This window comes from Platichthys flesus, chromosome 21, assembly GCF_949316205.1.
Source record: "Platichthys flesus chromosome 21, fPlaFle2.1, whole genome shotgun sequence".
Lineage (NCBI taxonomy): Eukaryota > Metazoa > Chordata > Actinopteri > Pleuronectiformes > Pleuronectidae > Platichthys > Platichthys flesus.
The window spans coordinates 19,501,932-19,525,424 of record NC_084965.1 but is presented as its reverse complement, the minus strand read 5'-3'; the positions used below and the strand labels follow the sequence as shown (position 1 = coordinate 19,525,424).

The following is a 23,493-nucleotide window of genomic DNA, read 5'->3' as shown; positions in this document are numbered from 1 at the left end:
GTCATCCCTAAATCATTTTCTGTGCTAATTTTTTTCTTTGTGACCGTGTTAGTGTCAGGAGTGAGGATGTGACATTTTAACTTGTTAAATCTCCTTTACATTCAGGGAGAAGTGGCATGATATCAACACTCTAAAAGCCTGATATATCAGCTTGTCCTGGCGGCTGTGATATCACACTGTTGTCACACAATATCAAGGTACCATGATAAAGTTTGTCATGGGTGATGCTGAAAAATATCACATTAAGCGCATTGTTAAGAAGAGTTTTAAAAAGAGTATCTTTTCATTGAAAAATGGAACTGCATTCACAGTTTATGTTCAACTGACAATGACTGTAGTCAAAGTTAAAAAAAAATCATTATGATTTATTTTGTTGTACTTTGATCCCATTTTAACAACATATTGCGTTAAATCACAGATGTGATTTTGCTTTCATGATCAAGTGTGTGTGTTTGTGTGTGTCAGGTTCTTGTCACGCTTTAGTGCAGCTGCGGTGCAGTGGGACACCTGTATTCACCAGGCAACAAAGCTCATTAGTTGCTTCTCTGGGAGGAGATGGAAAAGTCTACTGCTCCTGATGAGAGTGAGACAACTAAAATAGACCTGTCATTATTGGTTCTGATGTCATATTTACTGTGGCAGCCCACGTATTGCTACTGTGTGTGAGGATTGGCAGCTGGTTACATTATATATTTTTTGTGTGTTAGTTTTGAAAACTAATCCTTTTATAACCATATATATATATATATATATTTTTGGCATTTTGCAAAGTCTAGTTCACGCTGCCTGACCTCCCTTGGTCGTAATTTTCCATGCACAAGGTTTGGGTTTTATCATTTGGTTCTGTGGTGTATTTTCTATCTGAGCTTTAAAGCTTCCAACAAATACAAGTTCTAGTTCTAGTTAGTGCTCAGAAGGTCCTGAAGTGGTGCCAATGAGATTCTAAGATGATCTGTCCTCTGCTCTGCTTCCCTGTAGCTATCATGGAATGTTAGTTTCCCCCCTTTCATTCCTGCTTAGCGATGACAGTAATTTAGTTCAGCTTTTAATACGTCAAACTTGTGTTGCTCAACTGACGGCGTACAATCATTTTGATTACAATTGCTAAATAAAAGACCAAGAATGGAACAAGCATGCGAGCTGGTTATGGCAGCCATCTCAAGCTGCGCTGCTCCAATCATGTGATATGCCTCATTCTCCACATCCTCTACGAGACACATTGTCCCAATTTGGCAATCTATTTAAACAAGAAAAAATTCCCATCATTCCCTTTTTTGCGTGCCCCCCGCTGCTGTTGCGTCAGTATTGTGCCGGTAGATTCAGCCCCCACAGTCCCAGCATCCACCTAGGCTTCGTCAGGGGGGTTATAAATATTCGCTCTTCTTTCATAAAACAACCAAACACCGTCGGAATAAACAAATACAGTGTCACTAAGATCATTACTGTTTGATTTTCTCCAGAGTCAAGTGCTCAGTCAGGTGGATGTACAAACAGACAATAGGTGCTAACAGACATGCTGGTTTGGTTTTGTTGAATAACAATCTGAAAACCATTCTGACACAGTACATTTATTCTTATTGTGAGCTGAGATACATCCTGTATGCGTATATGAATGTGTGTGAAGGCGTGTGGAGGATTTCTTCTGCTTGATTGGTGTGTGTGTGTTTGTGTGTGTGTGTGTGTGTGTTTGTGTCTGTGAGACCTATTCAGCACCTTAGCAGTAGATCAGAGATTTTGGGACTCCTCATAGGATGAGAAGGACTGTGACAGATGGACATACAGGTCTAGAGTGGGCTCACACCTGTTTACATGAACTGTGCTCTGATTGGATGTATCTGGAGCCTATTTTCTGCTTGATTTGTGTTTGGAATATTTTTTTCCACTTTTATTTTATAAAACAGACGTTTCAATCAGGATATAGTAATGTATAGAAATGATGACCCTCGATTTTACATAATTTACTTGCAGGCTTACAGACTAATCTTATTTTCTTTCACATCTGGTATAGAAAACATAATTTAGACGAGATGAGAGGGGTATGAGTAGTGTGGTGAGACTGGTTTTGACTTGACAGAAAACTGTGACTTAGATAACCAGTCTTTTGAACTCTGATGAGCAGAAAATCATCTCAGAATGGAAAATATGTCCAACCTGGAGGCAGATGGGCTAGAACAGCAGGGTTCCGCTCCTGTCAGCCAAGAACAGTCATCTGAGGCTGCAACACTGGACAGATAAAGACTGAAAGATGAAGCCTGTGTGATAAATCTGGGTTTCTGCTGAGAGGATGGTAGTATCAGAATTTGAAGACGACAGCATAACCTGTCTTAGGTCAGCAGTCTAGGATGGTAGTGTTGGTGTTATTCTTTGCACACTTTGCCCCACTTCATACCAATATATCACCTTTTGATACACTGTCTGAATATTTGCTGAGCATGTTCATCCCTCATTGGCTGTATAAAGGTAATCTCAAACTGGTTTCATAAAAATGACAGTGAGTTCACTGAACTTCAGTTACCTCCCAAATCGATGTGAATCCAGTAGAACTTATTTTAGATATGGTAAAAAAGGAGATTGGCAACTTGAATGTGCAACTTGAGAGTGCAGCTGACTAATCTGCAGAAAATATTTGGCTATCGTCTGACAATGAATCAGCCTCATGGGGCAACGGACAATATTTTGGGGCCTCAGATGTAGACAGCGGAAATCTGGGCCAAGTCGTCTGTTGTTTGTAAACTGTTTACAGTCAGAATAGTTCCTTTATCCCACAAGTTTAACGTTTCTCCACACAAAATATACTGTACTACTTTTTGTAGATATTTATGTCCACATAGCATTTTTGCCTAATCTCTAATTAAAGCTATCTGTATATGAATGCAGATAAATTAAAAAGCTGACCGCCAATGCATTTCATTCCATGAGTTCCAGCCCTTTTGCTCTCCACACAAACTGTTTACCTGCAGGCAACCAAATCATACTCAAATGTGATTGTTCAAACTTGAAACGGAAACCAGAATGCCTCTGGCCCCGTAATCTTGCAACTCGCCTACAGTTTCTATATATTAACATGTTTTTAGAGATACACCTGGGAGAGAATTTCAAAGAAAATGTTCCAATATCTTGTGGAATTAAATCCAAGGAGAACTGAGGAGTAAACTATAAGAATTAATATGATGTTCTTAAGTAGAAGGTTCCTGTGTACTATGTATCCATATGTGGCTATGTGAAAACTTAAATGTCAGCACTCTCCCACATCTAGGAAATCCTGCAGCTGTTCGGAGATTACTGGGTTGAAATCACAAATTGAATCTGAATGTCTTGGAAAGCAATGAACTGTCCTGGAGCTGTGTTGAATGTGCAGGATGATTACCATCAGGCGGATGTGTGAAGTGTCACAGGTGTCACTGGTTGTAAATGTCTGTAGCCAACATTCGTCAAACTGCTGCAACTGAATAGAAAGCTCTGTTCAGCTGAATTAATTTGATTATATCAACTTTACCCGTAGTGTTTAGTTCCTGAGCAACTTCAGCTCCTCAGCCAGTATTAAAATACAATACTTACCATTTTCTTCCCGCTCCACACATCTCCTCCTTGATAATAATGAGTTCCCACTTCCCAGGCACAATTAATGCATGCATTATTTTCTCTCGTGACACATTAAAATGTCTCTGTTCTGGAGGTTCTCAGCCCTAGTAGTGTTTGAAATTGTGTCAGCACCTATTCAATGGACTACAATTTAATGTATTTCCGACTTAAATGTTACCCTCAGGATGAATTATAGCCCCTGTGATGATCCCCTGACATTTCATCTGGCACCATCACCACGTTCAAATGTTAGTTTGGTTTATGCTTTAGAAACAAATCAATCCTTCCAGCCTTAGTTGTAATATGTATTTAGTACTAAGGAGTAAATACAAGCATCCAAATCCTGGGCTCAGACTACACAATAGTTTATTTATTGAAATGGTAACTGTGTTTTTCCTTGCTGTGTCATGGCCATGAGACATGACAGACTACATGCTCCTCACCCAATCATCTTTTGCAGTCTTTTACCATGAGCATGAAGTAAACCATAAAATAAGCGTATGCCACTGACTTCAGGGGCCAAGACTGCAAACAAACATGATGTCCAAAGGGGGGTGCATGATATTGGCTTTTTGTTTTTTGCTCATCAAAGCCTAAAATCCTTTTCCCTTTTTCACAATTCCACCTTGCGACACCAATAACATTCTGCTTTCACTTGGTCATCCAATTTCCGGACAAATGGGAATAAGTAAATCAGATTAAAATTGGATTCATTGTGAACAGAACGATTAGACTTTAAGGCTTAGATCCGAGCAGGAGGTAGAACTATGAATTTGGTCATTTCAAAAGAGTGTTCAGGCTCCCCATGGCCTAGATGAAGAATGAGGCATCAAGTTTGGAGGTCTCATAAAGGGCTTCTGGTCGGAGGGTTTGATGTGAGATTACAGGGCACCATGAGTAGATGTGGTAAAGTAGTGGAAGTGGTTAATGCAGTGTTCACCGTACTAAGATGAAAACTCAATGAGAAGAGAGAGAGACCATGTTAAATTTTGACGTCTTAAAAGTGATTGTCTCTAAGTGACAGTGTGGGGTTGTGATTGGATGAATAACTGACTTAGGACACATGAACAAGCAGATAAGTCTTAGCTTCATTTAAACTATTTTCCTCTAGATCCTCTCAATTAAACAATCTGTCTATGTTTCCTCTTAAAGTCATGATGACCAGGATTTATAGTTTATTAGACAGTTGTTAGTTTAATAACAGCAAATTCTTGATGTATGCATGACGTAATTAACCATGTTTGATGATACTATAATGTAGGGGAAAATGCATCATTACATCTCTCTGGCATCTTCGAGCATGAAGCTAGGAGTATATAGATTTGGCCTAGTTAGTCATAAAATGGGGAGTAATGATGGAATGACACGTTAATGGCAGCCATTAGTCAGTGCTGTCAGTGAGTACCCACTTGATGCCCGGCATCTCTGCATCCTCACCTCTGTCTGTCCGTGTCCATCTGTCCCTCTGTGTCCTCCACCTTTATTTATGGATTTTAACGTGCCAGTAGAGCAGAAAAACGTGTTTCCGGTGGCAGAAAGAGAGTGCGTAGAGTATAAATTAAGATGAGGCTTCAATGATCCATTTAAGGAAATGGGGTCACTGCAGCAACACAAGAAAAAATATATAAATAAATAAAATAAAAATAACTAGACCGAGTGGTGGGTAATGAACAAAACACAACCATTCTAGCTTGGCAAGAAGGATAAATGTGTGAAGTTCTTTGACAGAATAATTGAGTGGATACAGCAGGTCTGCAACACTGCTGGGAAACAAGATAAGCACCTTTTAAAAGCATGACAATAATAAACATTAATTTGAGAGTATGTTACAGTGGATGATGGGAGAAATGTCAATGAGATGGTTCCTTAGTTACTCTACAATCCTATCCTGGTGTCATGTATAAAAATGCAGCCCCTGAAATGAGTGCGGAATAAACCAACCCTGTGATTTGGTCTCCAGGTCTGGATGACTGTAGACATGGACTGAGCCATATACACACTGATAGTGTAGATTGTGTAGTACTTGCATACATTTTCATCTGTGAATTCTTTGTGTGCAAGTATGCAGTTTAAATCCTGTACAGGAATGAAAACGTACACATAAAGGCAATTACTGGATTACATTTAAAAGTAATGCTGTAACTACATTTATGGTTACAAGGGTTACATTGTATAGTGCATTTTGTATATTGTGGTTGATCCTGTTTTCTCTTATAAACACTTCTTTCATCGTTGCTTAAAAGCAATAACGTGCAGCAATATACAACGTGAACCTATACTCCAATTCGCTTTTTTTTTTACTTCAATCTCATCGGTTCATGCAGCTTCCGCTCATCTCATTCATTTTATTTTACCCAATGATTAAATGTGGGCTAAATTTAGAGTTGGGAGGATCTCCCTCATACACACACCACTCTACCCCCCCCCCCTCATACACACACACACACACACACACCACTCATATGCCCCCCCCCTCATACATCCACACACACTACTCACTCCCCCCACTCTCTCTCTCTCTCATATACACAAACACACCCCTCTCTTTCTCATGCACACACCCACACGCTCACTCCCCACTCTCTCTCTCTCTCATATACACAAACACACCCCTCTCTTTCTCATGCACACACCCACACGCTCACTCCCCCGTCTCTCCCAATCCCCCTCTCTCTCTACCCTCCCTTCTCTCTCTGTCTTACACACACCCCCTCTCTCTCTCTTTCTCTCTCCCCTCCCTTCTCTCTCTTACACTCACACACGCACACACACACACAGACACGCGCACACGCAAACACACACACACACACACACACACACTAACACACACGCACATACACACACCCACAGTCCTGAGTCTCAGCAGCAGTGGAGCAGGGGGATCCAGACCGAGCGAGCCTCCACCGTGATCACAGAGCGGCTCCTCGCGTGCAGCCGAGCCGACATGAGGCGGTCAGCGGGAGTCGGTACCGGGGGGGAGGACGAGGAGGCTGGGTAGGAAGAAAAAAGGATTTGTTCTAATTAAATGTCTCTCGCTCTTCGTCTGCATCATGCTGTACTTCCAGCTGGTGATCATGGCCGGGACCGTCATGCTGGCTTACTACTTCGAGTACACCGACACCTTCAGCGTTCACGTGCAGGGCTTCTTCTGCTACGACACCACCTATACCAAACCGTACCTGGGACCGGAGGACAGCAGCGCCGTCCCGCCCGTGCTCCTCTACGCTGTGGTGGCCGGACTGCCCACGCTGCTGGTGAGTGAACTGGGACCAGTGGATCTGAAATGGCATGTGTAGATGAGCCGTGAGATCAGCCCGCTTTTATATACATTCTATTATTACTGTAACTCTGACTCGTTAGTTCATTCATCTGTTAGCCGATAGATGTCCAGTTGTGTGAATGATTGCTGAATGATTTAGGTCATTTATCAGCATCCCCTGCTGCTGCCTCTCCAACGGGAGCTCTGCTGATGTAGAACTGTAAGATGAAAATCTGAGAGAATCAGACAGATTGAGATGTCACCTTGGGCTCCATAAGCTTGTGATGGGATTTTGGTCTGTTTGATCTTAGGATATTGTTTAGAACAATTCCTCACTCATTAAAAAGCAGATCAATAAATTACATGACAGATAATCTGATAGTGACGATATCCATATTTGGCGTTTAACACCCTACATTTTCTTGTTGATAAAAAAAACACAAAATCAAATTTTGGTCAGATTGATTTAACTGTTTATCTGGAGGTGATGTTGGTCCGTACTTGATAGGTTTTTCTACAGAGCACATTTCCCACACTGATTACTGCTGACCTATTCTTGGTATTCGGTCTCCAGTGTAATGAGAATATACAATGCCATGTGATAAAGACTGATGTCCCATAACCCAGCTACCTTCCTGTTTATCTATTTTGATATGATCTCTTCAAAATAGACCTAAGATGACTCATGAGCAGGTGACTTCATTTTAAAGGGGACATATTATGAAAATTCCACATTTGTAGTGCTTCTACACGTTAATTTGGGTATCTGGCATGTCTACCGTCCCCAAAACTCTGGAAAATAACAACTCCCTCGATTTGTTGTTGTTCCTCTATGTCAGAAACGATAAGCTAGAGTGTGTCGAATGGAATAACGACCGAAATAAACGTCATAGTCACACCATGCCCATGTAGGGAGTCTCGCTACATGGCCATGGACTCGTTAGAGCCGGGCTCACAAGCCTGGCTCCCCTAGCTCCCTAGGGACTCCCCCCGGCTAGGGGAGCTCGCTAGCCGGTGGAGCCCGGCTAGCGTTAGATCGTTACTGCTACCCGTTGGCCATTTAAGTGGCCGCATAAACAAGGGACCCCCGGGACACCTCTAAACGTTGACTCAATAGTGTGGAAGGATGCTGCTGCTGCCCCAGCTCAAGCTCCCACTGCTGGGGCTCTTGCAGCCAGGGTCACCGGGGGTGAGGGGGGCGGGGCACTCAAAACAGGTCAATCTGAGGAGGTCTGTTTTAGACAGGGTAAAAAGGATGCTGTTTTAAATTATCCTTGTGGTATTTTGACCAAAATATGTTAGACATTTCATTAAGACCCCAAGGAACCATATCAACTGTGGTAAAATGGCCATAATATGTCCCCTTTAAGTGATTTGGCTTTTTGTAGAGATCGCTAATGTTTTGAACACCTTTGCTAAAATAATGTCTCAGTGCTACTGTAATAAACACATCTATTTGTAGAATGAGCTTTCAGTGAACAACACCACCACCTGCTGCTGAACATATGATCATGATTGTGTCCACCTGAGGAACTGATTCGTCAAATATTCACTTTCTTCCTGCTCAGTTTTGGACTTTGGTCTTAGCCTCTAAACATCCCACTATGTCCACCAGACACTGTCTACCTCTAACACAGGGGTGTCCAAACTTTTTATCCCAAGGGCCACATACAGAAAAAAATACGAAGGTCTGGGCCACTCACGCCGCCACGCCCCCCTGCCCTGGAGCGGACTGTTGACAGTGCGCCTCAATCGCGTCGCTCAGGGCGGGGGGCGTGTCGGCGCTCTGAGGGACAGGTCAGAGGTGAGTTGGGTGCCATTTAGTGTCTAAACTGAGAAGTAAAATACAGTGGCCATTGTCCATTCTGTTTAGCTGAGCAACAAGAATCAAGAAAGTACAGTTTCTTCAAAAATAGAGCAAAACTGAAAGTGCTATGAGTAAGTGTCATTTAAGTGCTACTAAATGGTTAGTTTCAATAAAAAAAAGAAAATACATTTTTGAGACGGGCCAATTTAAAATGGATGGCGGGCCGCAGATGGCCGTTTGGACACCCCTGCTCTAACATATTGTGTGCTGTATGGTGCTGGCTGGGCATGTAAACAGCTGCTTGCTGCTGGAAGAAGAGAGTTTGGAGGCCAAAAAGCCAAACCAAGGAGATGCTAGAGGCTCAGCCTTATGAGTGACATATTTCACAGTCCAAATGCATTGATTAGTGCAGCTGTAATACACTTTTCTCTCCTACATCTTTCTCTGAGCTTTGATATAATGTCCAAAATGGCAACTTCACCTTTAGAATAGCTGTTGATCCATAATCTGATTTGATCATCGAAGAGTGGAGCAGTGACAGATGTATTTAATTGGATTATTCTGAGGAGTTATTAGTCTGCCAAGCTGTCATCTCTGATGATGCACTTAAGGTCTTGAATGCTAATGTGCTTATCTTTGTTAAGATTCCTGCTGATTTCCATCTGATCTTTGCCTTCCATTATACATTATACATATCCCTATACAGATACAATTTAATGAAATATAACGATGTTAGTTGTACAGTAGACTGCACTGACTTCCTGTCCTCATCATATTAACTGCATAGCCTCTAAATGTATGATGCTTGAGCTATGTTGCCTTGCTCTTTCATTAGCTCTGCCAATTACAAGCTGATTGTGCAATGAACTTATAAAATGCAGCCGACAGGGGTGTCTGACTCTGCAGCTACTTGCCTGCCTGCCTCTGTATACACACACACACACACACACGCACATACGCACATACGCACATGCACAGAGCCGAATAAGTGACTACATCCAAAGCATCCTACAGCACACTCTCAGTCTTCGTCTCATAGTAGATATTGCATCGAACCAGATTTAGAAATGTAGGTTTGCTTCTGTCTCCTCTGCTACACCAGGATTGTTCTCTTGGATGGCAGAAGTATTTACACTAAATATTAAATTTTGATGTAATTAAGTTGAGATCAGACTGAGCAACATGCAATAAAGTTGTGTGCAGCTTCTACAGGTGTACCCGTGGCACACCAGTAGACTAAGTATAAATGATTGCAATCGGTACAGAGAGGACAGTTTCTTCACTCTTATCTCCTTGCTGAAAATTTGAATTTATCAGCAAGACACAACATAAGGCATCTTGTAAGAAAAAGTGTCCTGTTCTTAGAAAGCACTTTTTTCTTGACTGACTGGCTTGTCAGGTCAGGGAAATGCCTGGATGAGTGAAGTTCAAACAATATCGTATTGCCATTTACCAAACAAGGAGAGTCTGATGAAAAAACAGTATGGAGTGGAATTGTTGGAAGTGTATGATTCTGTGTTTTTTTGGAGTTTGATCCATACAGTGGACAAAACAAATCATGTTTACTCTTTCTCCAATCAGTTGTTCAGTTTCTTGCAAACCTCATTATAGGGCCATACTACATAACTGGAAGTATAAGACTGGTGCTATTTGGTTTTGTCTTGAAGTTGAAAAATCCTATGAAAAGATTGAAGTATGTTTTGACAATCAACATAAACAGCCAATGAGAATGAGAATAGCTGCGCGCCGAACCAATCATGTGGCTGGAATGGAGTCACAGCCACATCAGGTTAGGTTGACGCACACAGCACAGAGTGTAGGACCAGCAGCGGCACACATGCTAATGTTTGGGCTCCTGCAGAGAGGTGGACGGCCCTGCATCGATGAAGTGACTGAACACAATCATGTTTTCAGCTAAGTTCCTAGTCTCAGCAGGATTTCACTGCTGAATAATTATAACACTGCTGCTCCAGGATCAGACGCTCATTAAAGGTCCGGTCGTCCTGTGTCAAAGTCTCTGTCAGTCTGTAACCTCCTCGATTCCCCTCTGACCTGCATTTTACACTTTAACAATAAACACCATCACTGATCACAAGTTATTAAGACACATAAAGGACAGGATACATTATATACACCTTTTCACTGTAGTTGTTTGTATGAAATGTTATGAGTAAAGGGCACTGGCACAGGCTGTTTGTACGAGAAAGTAAAATCTGTTTTGTGCTTAAGAAAAAAACGTTTGTACATAAGAACATTGATATAAAAAGTGCTATTTTCTGTAATTTGATTTATATCTCAATTTATCGATACCAAAAATAATATCGTGAATTTCTTTTTTTCCATATCGCCCAGCTAAACTTTCATGCATATCTCATGAGCTGCCACAGCCAGAACTAGGGGCATTGCAACAGATTAGGCAAAGTAAGCAATTTTCAAGGGCCCTGAGCTGAGAGGGGGCCCCTGTGAACAGCTAATTATGTTAGTCCACAGTAATGACAATTTTGTTTAAAGTTCATTGAAATATGTGATCAGTTATGTACAGGAGACTGCATCGATTCCATGTTTAGAAATCCCAAACAAGGCCTCATGCAACTAACTTTGGGCCAAAAGCTTCACAATTTTAGAGATTTGTAGGATGATCCTGGTGATGAGGGTTTGCAATTTTTCACTTTTTTCACTACTTTTTGAAAATAAAAGATTTATTTGAAGATTGGAATGGTTGGGTTTGGTATTATGGGTTTTCTTGGGTCTTGTTTGACAGATGTAGGGCCCCCTTTTGCGTTGGGACCCCAAAGTCCCCTGTAACACTCCTGGCCAGGAGCATGGAATTGCCATTAAAGCATGGATAGGTCAGTGCCTCTCTCAACATGAGAGGATTTAACATCTAGTTTACTTAAGCAGACTTTACCATCTGCTACAGATAATCAAAAAATCCAAAGAACATGCAGAGATATTGTGGAAAACAGGACATTTTAAGATGCTGTAACTGAGTGTAATCCAGGATTGGCAATGTCCAATATGAATGGTTTTGTCTGTCCTTTTATATAGCTCTCCATCTACTGTTGCTCATTTTCCAGATTTTTTTAACAAGTTTAATCGGTTAAGCATAGCATTTTGCGCTATAAAATGTGGATATTTACAGTTTATATTTGAACTGATATGGTACCAGTACAGGTACCTTGAATTCAATACCAGCATATTATATGACAATAACGTTTTTGGTCCTTTACTCCCCTTGAAGTGTGTAATATTCTTTCAGTGTGCATCCTGTAATATTTCCCCCTTATTTGGTCATTACCTTAAAATCAGTAGTGTACAGTTCAGTATACAACCTTGAAACATGTAACAGTGTATTACTATCTTCGATTGCGAATTGTGAAGTCCATAACTGTCGGAGGTCACTAAAGTGAATGTTGAGTCGTTGTGTGCTTTTGCAAAAACGGACAAAGTAGTTTTCTCTGGCCCGCTCCCTAATACAACAGGTGATGACATGTTTAGCCGCATGTTGTCTTTTAACCGCTGGCTGTCGAGGTGGTGTCCTGTAAACGGCGTGGGCTTTGTAGATAATTGGCTCACTTTTTTGAGAAAACCTGGTCTTGTTATGAGAGACGGCGTTCATCCCACTTGGGATGGAGCAGCTCTCTTATCTAGGAATATTACTAAGTCTATAACATGACAACCCATAGTTGGGACCAGGAAGCAGAGCTGCAGTGCTAAACACTTCTCTGCGCTCCCTCTGGATCAGTCACAAAACCCCATAGAGATTGTGTCTGTCCACCGTCCGATTAAATTATTGAAATTAAACAATAACAGAGCGAGAACTCCTCTGAAACAACACAGGGAACTAAAACTTTTAAACATTAGATCACTGTCTCCAAAAGCTATTTTAGTTAATGAAATAGTCTCCGATTACAACATCGATTTATTATCCCTCACTGAGATGTGGCTGCATCCTGATGAATATGTCAGTCTAAATTAATCTACTCCCCCCAGTCATATAAATTCACATGTTCCCAGAGAATTTGGACGAGGAGGTGGAGTTGCTGCTATTTTTAACTCCAGTCTATCAATTAACTCTAAACCTAAACTCAGCTACAAATCATTTGAATGTCTGGTTCTTAGTCTTCAACGACCAGTCCAGGAAACACCAACAGCCAATCATATTTGCTGTAGTTTACCGTACTCCCAGGGCTTATACTGAATTTTTAACGGAATTCCCTGAGTTTTTATCAAACTTAGTCCTAAAGACCGATAAAGTTATTATTGTTGGTGACTTTAATATACATGTTGACAATAAGAAAGATTGCCGTAGCGTAGCATTTAGTTCAATACTAGACTCAATTGGTTTCAGTCAGTGTGTACACCAACCTACTCATTGTTGTAAGCACACACTTGACCTTATATTATCGTACGGTGTCGGAATTGAACATTTAACAGTATTTCCGCACAATCCAGCTCTATCAGACCATCATTTAATAACCTTCGATTTTTCAATAACTGAATATATTCCAATAATAAAAAAACTCATTTTCTAGATGTCTACCTGATAGCGCTGTAGCTAAATTTAAGGAAATAATTCCAATTACATTTAAACCCGTATTATCCGTAGATATAAAGAACAAATTCTTTAAAAACCCAAGCTCCATTGAGATCGACCACCTCGTCGATAGCTCTGCAGACTCATTACCATTAACATTAGATTCAATAGCCCCTCTAAAAAAAGAAAAAGTCAAACATAGTTAATTAGCTCCGTGGTATAATTCCCAGACAAATGAGTTAAAACAATTATCAAAAAAACTAGAAAAGAAGTGGCGCTCCAGTAACCATGTTGAAAACCTCATAGAATGGAAGAATAGTGTTAAAGAATATAAAAAGGCTGCCCACAAAGCAAGAGCCGCCTACTATTCAAAACTAATAGAATAAAAACAACCCCAGGTTTCTCTTCAGCACTGTTGCCAGGCTGACAGAGAGTCAAACCTCCACTGAACCAAGTATTCAGCGATCCCTAAATAGCAATATCTTTATGACCTTTTTTAATGATAAAATTCTAACTATTAGAAATAAAATCAACCATCTCCTGCCCTCAATTGGCACTAATACCCTCCCAACAACAGAGATCTCAGAAACGGCTGAGAATCCTACCAATTACTTAGACAGCTTCTCTCTGATCACCTGTGATCAGCTTACCAAATTAATCTCAGGTTCTAAACCAACAACCTGTATCTTAGATCCCATTCCTACAAAATTACTTAAAGAAATTCTGCCCCTAATTGATAGTTCGTTACTTAATACAATCAATCTGTCATTATCATCAGGTTATGTACCACAGTCTTTTATAATAGCAGTAATCAAACCCCTACTCAAAAAACCCACTCTAGACCCAGAGGTTTTAGCCAATTACAGACCAATATCTAATCTCCCCTTCATGTCTAAAATCTTAGAAAAAGTGGTAGCCAATCAGCTGTGTGAGTTTCTCCAGGAAAATAATATATATTTGAACTTTCAGTCGGGGTTTAGAGCCAATCACAGTACAGAGACAGCCTTGGCAAAAGTCACTAATGAACTTTTAATAGCCTCAGATCAGGGACTTGTGTCTGTCCTCGTTCTGTTAGATCTCAGTGCAGCATTCGACGCAATTGACCCTCAAATTCTATTGCAAAGACTCAACCAGTTAATTAACATTAATGGAACCGCCCTTAACTGGTTTAAATCTTACTTTTCTGATCGCTCCCAATTCGTGCAAATTAATGATGAGTCATCTGTGCGCACCAAAGTAAACCATGGTGTTCCCCAGGGCTCTGTGCTCCGCCCAATTTTATTCTCATTATATATGCTTCCACTAGGAAACATTATCAGGACACACTCTGTAAATTTCCACTGCTATGCGGATGACACCCAGTTATACTTATCAATAAAACCTGAACAAAGTAATCAATTAACTAAACTTCGAACATGTCTCAAGGACATAAAAACCTGGACGACCCGCAATTTTCTCTAATTAAACTCAGACAAAACAGAGGTTATAATACTTGGCACCAAACACCTTAGAGATACATTATCTAATGATATAGCTGCGCTAGACGACATTGCCCTTGCTTCCAACAAAACAGTCAGGAACTTGGGAGTGATCTTCGATCCTGATTTATCCTTTAATAGTCACTCAAAACAAATTTCTAGAACCGCCTTTTTCCACTTGCGTAATATCTAAAAAATTAGACATGTCCTTTCGCAAAAAGATGCAGAAAACTAGTCCACGCCTTTGTTACATCGAGACTGGACTATTGTAATTCATTATTATCAGGCTCCAGCAGTAAGTCATTAAAGACTCTACAGCTTGTCCAAAATGCCGCAGCAAGTGTCCTGACGAGAACAAAGAAAAGAGAGCACATTTCTCCTGTGTTAGCATCGCTACACTGGCTTCCAGTTAAATCCAGAATAGAATTTAAAATTCTCCTCCTCACTTTCAAGGCCCTTAATAATATGGCGCCATTTTACCTTAAAGAGCTGTTAGTACCTTATAAACCCACTAGAGCACTCCGCTCCCAGAATTTAGGCCTACTTGTCATCCCTAAAGTCTTTAAAAGTAGAGTAGGAGCCAGAGCTTTTAGCCATCAAGCTCCTCTGCTGTGGAATAAACTACCACTTTCAGTTCGGGAGGCAGACACCATCTGTTCGTTTAAGAATAGGCTCAAAACCTTCCTTTTTGATAAAGCTTATAGTTAGAGCTAATTAGTGCGGCAGAACGTTACTTGTTCTATTTTATGACACATGACACACGGAGCTTCTTTTTCCAGCTTCTCCTTCCTCTTCTCCATCCCTATCCCCCTTCCCCGGAATCCCTTTGCTTTATTACCCGCAGATCCAGGGCCTCTGTGGCCGCACCATGGATTGCGGTTTGTTGATCGCGCACAGGGGGTCGCGGTGGTGGATCCAGTGTGGCGGATTCTGTGTCGTGTGGGCTGTTCGTGGTGGTGGTGGCGAACCCTGTGTGGCGGATTCTGTGTCGTGTGGGCTGATCGTGGCGGACCCTGTGTCGCGTTGGCATCGGGTACGGGCATTGGACCAGGACTGCGGCGGCGGCTCGTGGTGGGTGGGGGTGGACGGTGACTGAGGACTGGAGTGGCGTTCTGGTCTGGATGGTGGATCGTGGTCCTGCTGGTTGCTGACCTTGGACTGTGATTGCAGCGGGACTGCTTGGCATTTCATGTTGGGGTTGTCCTTCGGGATGCTTACCCTCATCAAATGCTGCTAGAGACTTTAATCTTTAATCTTGAAGACTTTAATCTTGATGATGTTTTCCTGCACGTATTATCTATTGCACTTCAGTCCGTCCTGGGAGAGGGATCCCTCACATGTGGCTCTCTCTGAGGTTTCTACGTATTTTTACCCTGTTAAAAGGGTTTTTAGTAGTTTGCTGAGGGTTAAGGACAGAGGATGTCACACCCTGTTAAAGCCCTATGAGATGAATTGTAATTTGTGAATATGGGCTATACAAATAAAATTTGATTGATTGATTGATTGATTGATAACTGTTGAATACCATGCAAAGTTTTCTCAGTTGAGCAGCTGACACCAAAATAATCAGATCATGATCATGTTCCCACCCTAAGATCGGGTTTGTCTCTGTGAGTTTACACTCAGTTCACACACCGCTTGTCAAGATTTGACATCAGCTTATGCAAAAACCCAATAAAGTCAACCAGTGATCCAAAGTTCTTCATATGCATCTGCAAATTTTGAAAACTTTCATTTAGACTTTACTCTCAACATAGTTCTCACCATTGTCCCCCAGCGAAAGACGTTTTTTTTTTACACTTCATATCATTGTTCCTCCACATTCCCCTCGGCTCAGGGTGAAAAAGGGTTTGCTTTCAGAATCCACATGCAGATAAGTGATACAAGTGACTAGCAGCTTGAAAATGGTTGAATATTCTGTGTAACAAGCAGCTCTCCCAGGTGAGGTCAAGCCGTTTCAGAGGTAGACGTGAAGAGTCACATCATGCAGATTGTGCATGAGACCCAGTTGATGTTTAAAATAATTGTTAGGTTGGTGGATTAAATGTGTGCATTTTTAAGCCATTCCGTGCTGTCTGCAAAGAAGTGAAGGGAACATAGATGGTGATTTTGCAAGAGAGAATAGGACACTGATATTTATCTGAGATCTGATTAACAGTGTTTGATGTGACACAATCACACAGATTTTTCTGTGTTTTCAAAAGTGAAAGTGTGCGCCATTAATCAGACAAAACTGAGAATATAATTTGTCTCATAGGGCTTTAAAATGGTGTGACATCCCCTGCCCTTAACCCTCTACAAGACTAAGGAAAAACTACACAAAAAAAGTAAATTAACAGGGTTAATAGAACAACATATTAGATCAAGCAGTCTTGTTGTAATCATAGTCCACCATCACCTGCCACCTCGACCGTTGTCCACCACCATGATGGGATGCCAACACGATACAGGATCTGCCATTACCATCACAATCTGTGATTCGCGATCCATTATCATAATCCACAATGTGGCCGCAGCTATATTGACATACATTTTTTCTTCTTAAGCCTACTCTTAAACGTACAGAAGTACAAAGGTGTGGACACATTTTTCTTCGAAAGGACATGTGTGACTTTTGATGTTATATCACAATTGGATCAAAGATGACTCCCAAATTCTTAACTTATTCTTAAAAATTGCTCGATGCATTTCCTTTAAGTCATTGTCATCAGCAGCTTCCAGGATAGACTGAATGATGTAGAAACAAACAAACCATCCCCAACTAAAGCAAAATAAATCTTGCATTTGAGTTGTGTAGAGGACCACGGGTTGTTAATTTTTCCAGCTCCATTATGTGAAGACAAAAAAGGCAAACAAGTGTGTAACAGTTCATTGGCTCCCACTTTTCAGTAGATCGTTTTCTTTTCAAGAATAAAAGTGTCATAAAGATGGATGTGCGTCTGTGTAGCACAGAATTTGGCAGAGCCTCAGCCTGCAGCATGCAGCCAGTGAGAGGGAAAGACATCTTAAACACTTTGCTTTGGCAGCAAACTCTAACAAACCTGACAGAAGAACAGAATACAAAGATATTTCTTTCTTGAGGCTCGATGTCATTGTTTCTGTTAAAGATTTCGCCCTGATCTTTCTCTGTCTAAGTAACCCCATATTTAACAAGGCTCCAGCTTTACATTACTTAGGGACAAGTAGAAGACAAAAATACTATTTACAAAAATTACAGAAAGCAATGTAAGTGTGGTACAGACTTCACATTCATATGCATTTATTGAGAACTATGTGCTGGAATTAATAACAGTTTGTGAGATGAGTCAATGACCCACTGTAACTGAATCCAACAGATCGTTAAATCCTGACCTGAAAAGGTGAATCTGTGAGGAACCTTGGCCTTTCATTGCTGCTTTCCTCTTATGGTGTGTATGCTGCTGATCATGAGCTGCTGATCTGTTGACATTCTGTTTGGTTATTCCTAAAGTCTATTAGGCACATCTGTTGTACACCATCTTGAGATATCTCATTCAAGGGGCAAAAATAGTTTTGCAAGGTCACAGTGACCTTGAATAATGTATAATCAGCTCATACGTTTCTTCCATGTGAAAGTCTGAAACAAATCTGATGGAATTTCATCTTCGTTTTACTGAGATAACTCTTTTATGAGAATTGGAAGGACAGCCCCTGAAACATAGCTTTCCCCGTTGCTGAGGCATAAAAACCTCAGATTTGAGGTTTATTTCAACATAAAACAACCAAACATGAAAAAAAATCTTTAGTACAAGAGGCAGAGAACTCACTCACTTCTCCGCCCACAGATACTGCCGGAGACAAGAACTGAATTCGGATGAGAAACCGCAGTGCTGTCATTACAGGTTATGTTGTGACTAAGTGTTTAAGGTCAGTGAGGACCATGCAGAAAATCACCTCAGTGCTGTAAAAATAGACAGTTATTGTGAGACACTGTAAACCAGAGTAAACATGAGAGTGACTCACAATGTAATGAAATTCAGTAACTTTCTAATAAAAGCTCACAAATATCATTGCAATTCATCCATCTGGAAATATAACTTTCCAACTAATGGATTGACCATATGCTCCAAAGTGCTATTAATAAAATAGACTTAGTTCTATATGAACTATGCTCTCCGTAGTGAGTTTGCTGGATTTATTTGAAAGTATTAAAAGAGAATTTCCTCAATAAACTGTTCTAACACCAGTTCATATCCCCTGTCCTGAAAAAACAAGGTGAGGTGTGATTATAATATCACTCAGTCGTTTACAGGGAAATTGCTCTGAAATTTATGTTATACCCGTTACACATCTGTGACACAGGCCTCAGTTTTTACAATCATGGCACTGATCACTGCATTTTGTTATTTTAAAGAGTAATATGTGGAGTTGCATGAACAAGAGTGTACAAGTGAAAAGTAAATGAGTGAATCTGTGTCACGATGTTAAAATACTTTGATTAATTTGCTAGCAATAAACAACAACCTGGTTAGGTTTGAATAAGTTAGGATGGTCAACATTGAAATAGATGTGGTTGAGTTTAAACTTGCCAGTCGGAATGTAAAATGTATTAGAAACTAAATGGTGAAAAAAAATATAATAAATCTGCCTCATCGCGTTTTGTGACAAATTGTGGTGTCTGTGTCCTCTGACATTGTTCTTTTGAATAAGGGAAATCATAACATTAGTTATATTAGGCTGGTACTCATCTCTCATCAGCCCAGCGGTGAAGCTTGTGGTCAAGTCCCCTGACCCTTCCATTTATGCCAACTTCATTAATGTATGACCTCATATAAATGCCCCCCATCTCTGATCGCCACTTTAATTACCTTTTCACTCCTGTCAATAGCTGTAGGGGAATCTAAACTATTACTGCATGTTGCATTGCTTAAAAAGTGATGATAGGACAGTCAAGAGAGACATGCTCAATGGTAACCTCTGCATTATAATCACACAGTGATCATCCTCTTTATTTGTAATAGCCCAGCGTACCTCTCTAAAGAAGCTAGTCATAGATCTCACCTAGGAGATAGCAGAAAATACCTAACTGGACAGAGCTGCTTTCTTTCAACATTTTAGTTTTTGTTGATTCTGATGCAGCTACAGTGATTTTGGAAAATAGATATATCAGTTTTATTGTTCAGTTACATTGTAATTTTTGTGTTTTCCAAAATGATAGTAGTCTAATCAATTGCATGTGCATTATGGTACTATAAATATCAGCTGATACTTATATTTTCAACATTGGTTTTATGAGTTCTTATGCACAATAAAAAAAACTAAAATGTGGTAATGAAATGAGAAATGAGGATATTCAAAATAAAATAGCTTTTCTTTGTTGAAGACAGTATGATGTGAACTTTGGTGAGTTTTTGACCAGCATAAGCCCAAGAATGATCCCACAAAAACAATAAGTTCCACAATCTGATATATGCAATATCATTGAAGTTGTAAAATGTACTGTTGGGAATATAGACTTAGACTTGCCTATTTGGATCATTAAAAACACTATTTTGCATTAAACACTTTGGTAGATCATACTGTACATCTTAAGTGTGCATCAGTGTTTAGTATCAGTCAAGATCAGTGGAGTTGTATTGACACCCAGTCCTTGGCACCAGCTCCTCATCTGTCATTCTACTTGATCAGGTTGTCATGCATTGAAGGATACCCACACTTTTTTTCGACGTCTTCAAGTTCAATCACTATTCCAAAGTATCTACTTGCCCACTCTTAGTAGACATTGAATCACTGAACAAATGGCTTACAACACAACGAATTTCACCCAAGATATTATGTGACACAGATAGTCAACTTTGTTTCTGAACTATGACCATTCCACAACTTTAACTGTGAATTTATTATCATAACCATCAGGCATGTGCACAGACATTTTGGGGGGCAAGGTACTCAAACCCCCAAAAAAGGGCACCTCCAAAAAAGGGCACCCATCGCCAAAATTATTTATGGGTTTAGGGTTAGGTAAATAATCACAAGAACTCAAATAAATGCCCCGTCAGATATCAAAACACATTTGGGGGGAATTGATGACAGAGAGAGTAATTTTTATTCTTTAATATTGATGAATGAAGAAAAATTGGGCTCCAGCAGAAGGGCACTTTTCTCACACCCCCCATTTCTCATGGGGGGGGAGAAGGAGAGCGATGCGGTGATCTAGTTAGCATATGAGTCGCAGTGAAACCCCTGGCGAGAACTTATCTCACTTCACCATTGGATTAAACCACAGACCTTTGAAACGAAAAGTCATGTGTGATTGGCTGGTAGATCTGTTGCTATTGGTCAACCTGGGTCATTATAATACACACGTGGGTAAACCCTCCCACACGATACTAATAATAATAATGATAACCAAAAACATAATTAATACATTTATTACTAATTCATTATTTGTAAGCCTATACCAAAACCACTGCAGTTACTGAAGACCATACATATATTCATGTGGTGTTATATGTTGTATATATTGTAGGAGAAAAAAAATGTATAAGGTACATGTTGAGTCAAAGCTTTATGTACATACAGCACAAATAGTTTAACAATACAACTGGCCTAGCCAGTGAAAAACTAATCAGGTGAAGCTTGAAATGTCTCTTTGACGACATTCTGTACGAATTTGCCGCAGTGTGTGGACGTCTGTGGTGTGTAGCTGGGAGATCCAGTCTAGCTTTCAGTCTTATTTGAAGTATGGCACACAGGTCGGTGAGCTCCTGGCTGTGGAAGAATGGATCCATTTCATCTGCCCCGCTTCAATCAGCTGTATACACAATCTGTACAATTAGCACATGTAACTGAAAAATGCTCTTACCGTAAATTTGAGATTTTGCGCCCGTCTTTTCTGCTCCCAATCGTCCACCCTGGGCCCGCAGCTTAACTTACCAATGCAGTCAGCTTCTTTTCAGGGGAAACAGTGTGGTGCTGACTAGGCACTAGTTGACAAGTTTTTTTACGTTTTTAATGGATTACGCCGAAAGTTTAATAACAACAATAGGACAATTGAAGTCCAAATTATGAGGCAATTTCAGCAGAGCAAACAACACAGTATGCCAGGGACATGTGAATATGGGGCTGAGTTTGCCAGTAATTTGGGAGGACAAATGTTTGCTGATATGCTATATGTGAAGCACAGTGTTTTGGTGTCAGCAGAAAGACTTCTCTTCGAACTGTACAGTGGTGCCACTCTCTTCATTCTAAACGATTATCTTGGATGAGTTGACAGACATGCAATGTTAACAATGGGATATCAGATGTACCCTGAACTTTGTTTGATTGCACTCATTATAGCAAACTTACTAATATAAGTAATACTAATAATATATAGTTATACTAAGCCAGATGTTGTTCATATGAGAGACTTTCTTAAAAGGGAGTTAGTACCTTTTACAAAAAGGTTTAACCCTCTGCACCACTGAGTGATTCAATCCTTATTTGCATTTTTAAAGATCACAGTTTTTCTATTTACATGTGACAGCCTCCAGGTCATGGTGGCCTTATATAATTGTGGGAAAAAAATATGTACAAATATGCACACAGAAACTGCACTGCACCACAGAGCCATAATTCTAGTTCATTAAAAATCACTGTTGCACTAGTTCCTTTAAACCTGCAATCGATTACTCATTACATAACACTACTAAATTTCTTTCATTCTCACTTTCATTATTCAGCTGTCAGTGCAGTCAATGGTGCTTTAAAGTCCAGATCATGCCACTTTTTTAATTTAAGACATCAAGAAGTAGAAAATCCATTCTAGAGCTTGATCATATGATAGTTTAGATGTTAAAGAAACATTGAGGATGGATTTTGATCTGCTCTACCAAACTAACTCTGTAGCTGGACAGTCTTGGTCTTGGTTCTGTCAAAAGCTCTTGGATTGTATGTAATAAGTCAGTGTGGACATGACCTCAAATAAGAAGTCAAAGTAAGTAAACCATCAGCAATATGAATAATCTTACTCACTAACTCAGTGATCTTGCGTAGCAGTTGCACTCCATATCATGCACCAGGTGCCAAAATGTGAGTATTTGCATATTGTAGGAAATAATTTAATATCAGTGTTTCAATACTAAAAGAAAATAAGTTTAACAATCACAGTAGATGATGCCAGCAGTGTTATAGTTTTCACATCTCTTATTTAAGCCTTCTACCATCAGCCATAATAAGCTATTGATCATGTCAGACCAAGTAACAATTGATTCCATGTTGTAAGAGGTAAATTGTGTTGTTAGCTTTTCTTAAAACTATGTGACCGTGGCAGACAATCATATTCACACAGTGCAGAAAGGTGCTAGGTTACTGAAAACGGCAGCTGCTAGCAGACCGACATTGTTGCTTGGTGATGGGTGTTAAAAACACCTCACCATGGCAACATCACTTCATCACACAGATGAGACACTAGAGAGACTCAGAGATCCATTTGTAGCTTCGAGCTACAGCCATGTTGATCCACATGCATCTCATGTGCAGAATGTAACGGCTCAGCTAAATCAGTTTGTGCTGCCAGATCTTCTCTGGTGTATGCATTCAAATGTGACTGCTGTCTTTTATAATGCTCATCACTTATACCAAGGAGGTTTACCACTTTCAGAAAGATACACATACTGGTGGAAATCCTTAAAATGTGTGCTCTCACTTGTCAAAACACACAATTGATGAGGCAGTTTATTACAGCTGATCTCAGTACTGACAGACTTTTCATTTAATCACAATTTGGATCACCATGAACTTGAGTTCAACCTCTTTTATCTGACATGGTGTCACCTCTGTTGCACCTTTTAAATACCAAATCTCATGAACCAAGATTCCCAGTCAATCC

At 40.2% G+C, this 23,493-nt stretch overlaps 1 protein-coding gene across 4 annotated transcripts in view; it reads left to right on the top strand.

Moving 5' to 3' along the window:
* plppr5b (phospholipid phosphatase related 5b) overlaps positions 1–23,493 on the top strand; it is a 152,151-nt gene that overhangs the window by 34,709 nt on the left and 93,949 nt on the right. For 2 of the 4 annotated variants that reach the window (XM_062379625.1, XM_062379626.1), the window contains one exon: positions 6,648–6,836. The exons of 1 other annotated variant lie outside the window; for it this stretch is intronic. In XM_062379625.1, the coding sequence (XP_062235609.1) occupies positions 6,648–6,836 (189 nt within the window). Of the gene's footprint in view, positions 1–6,322; positions 6,837–23,493 lie in introns of those variants that run through there. One more of the 4 variants, XM_062379628.1, reaches the window with a different exon arrangement.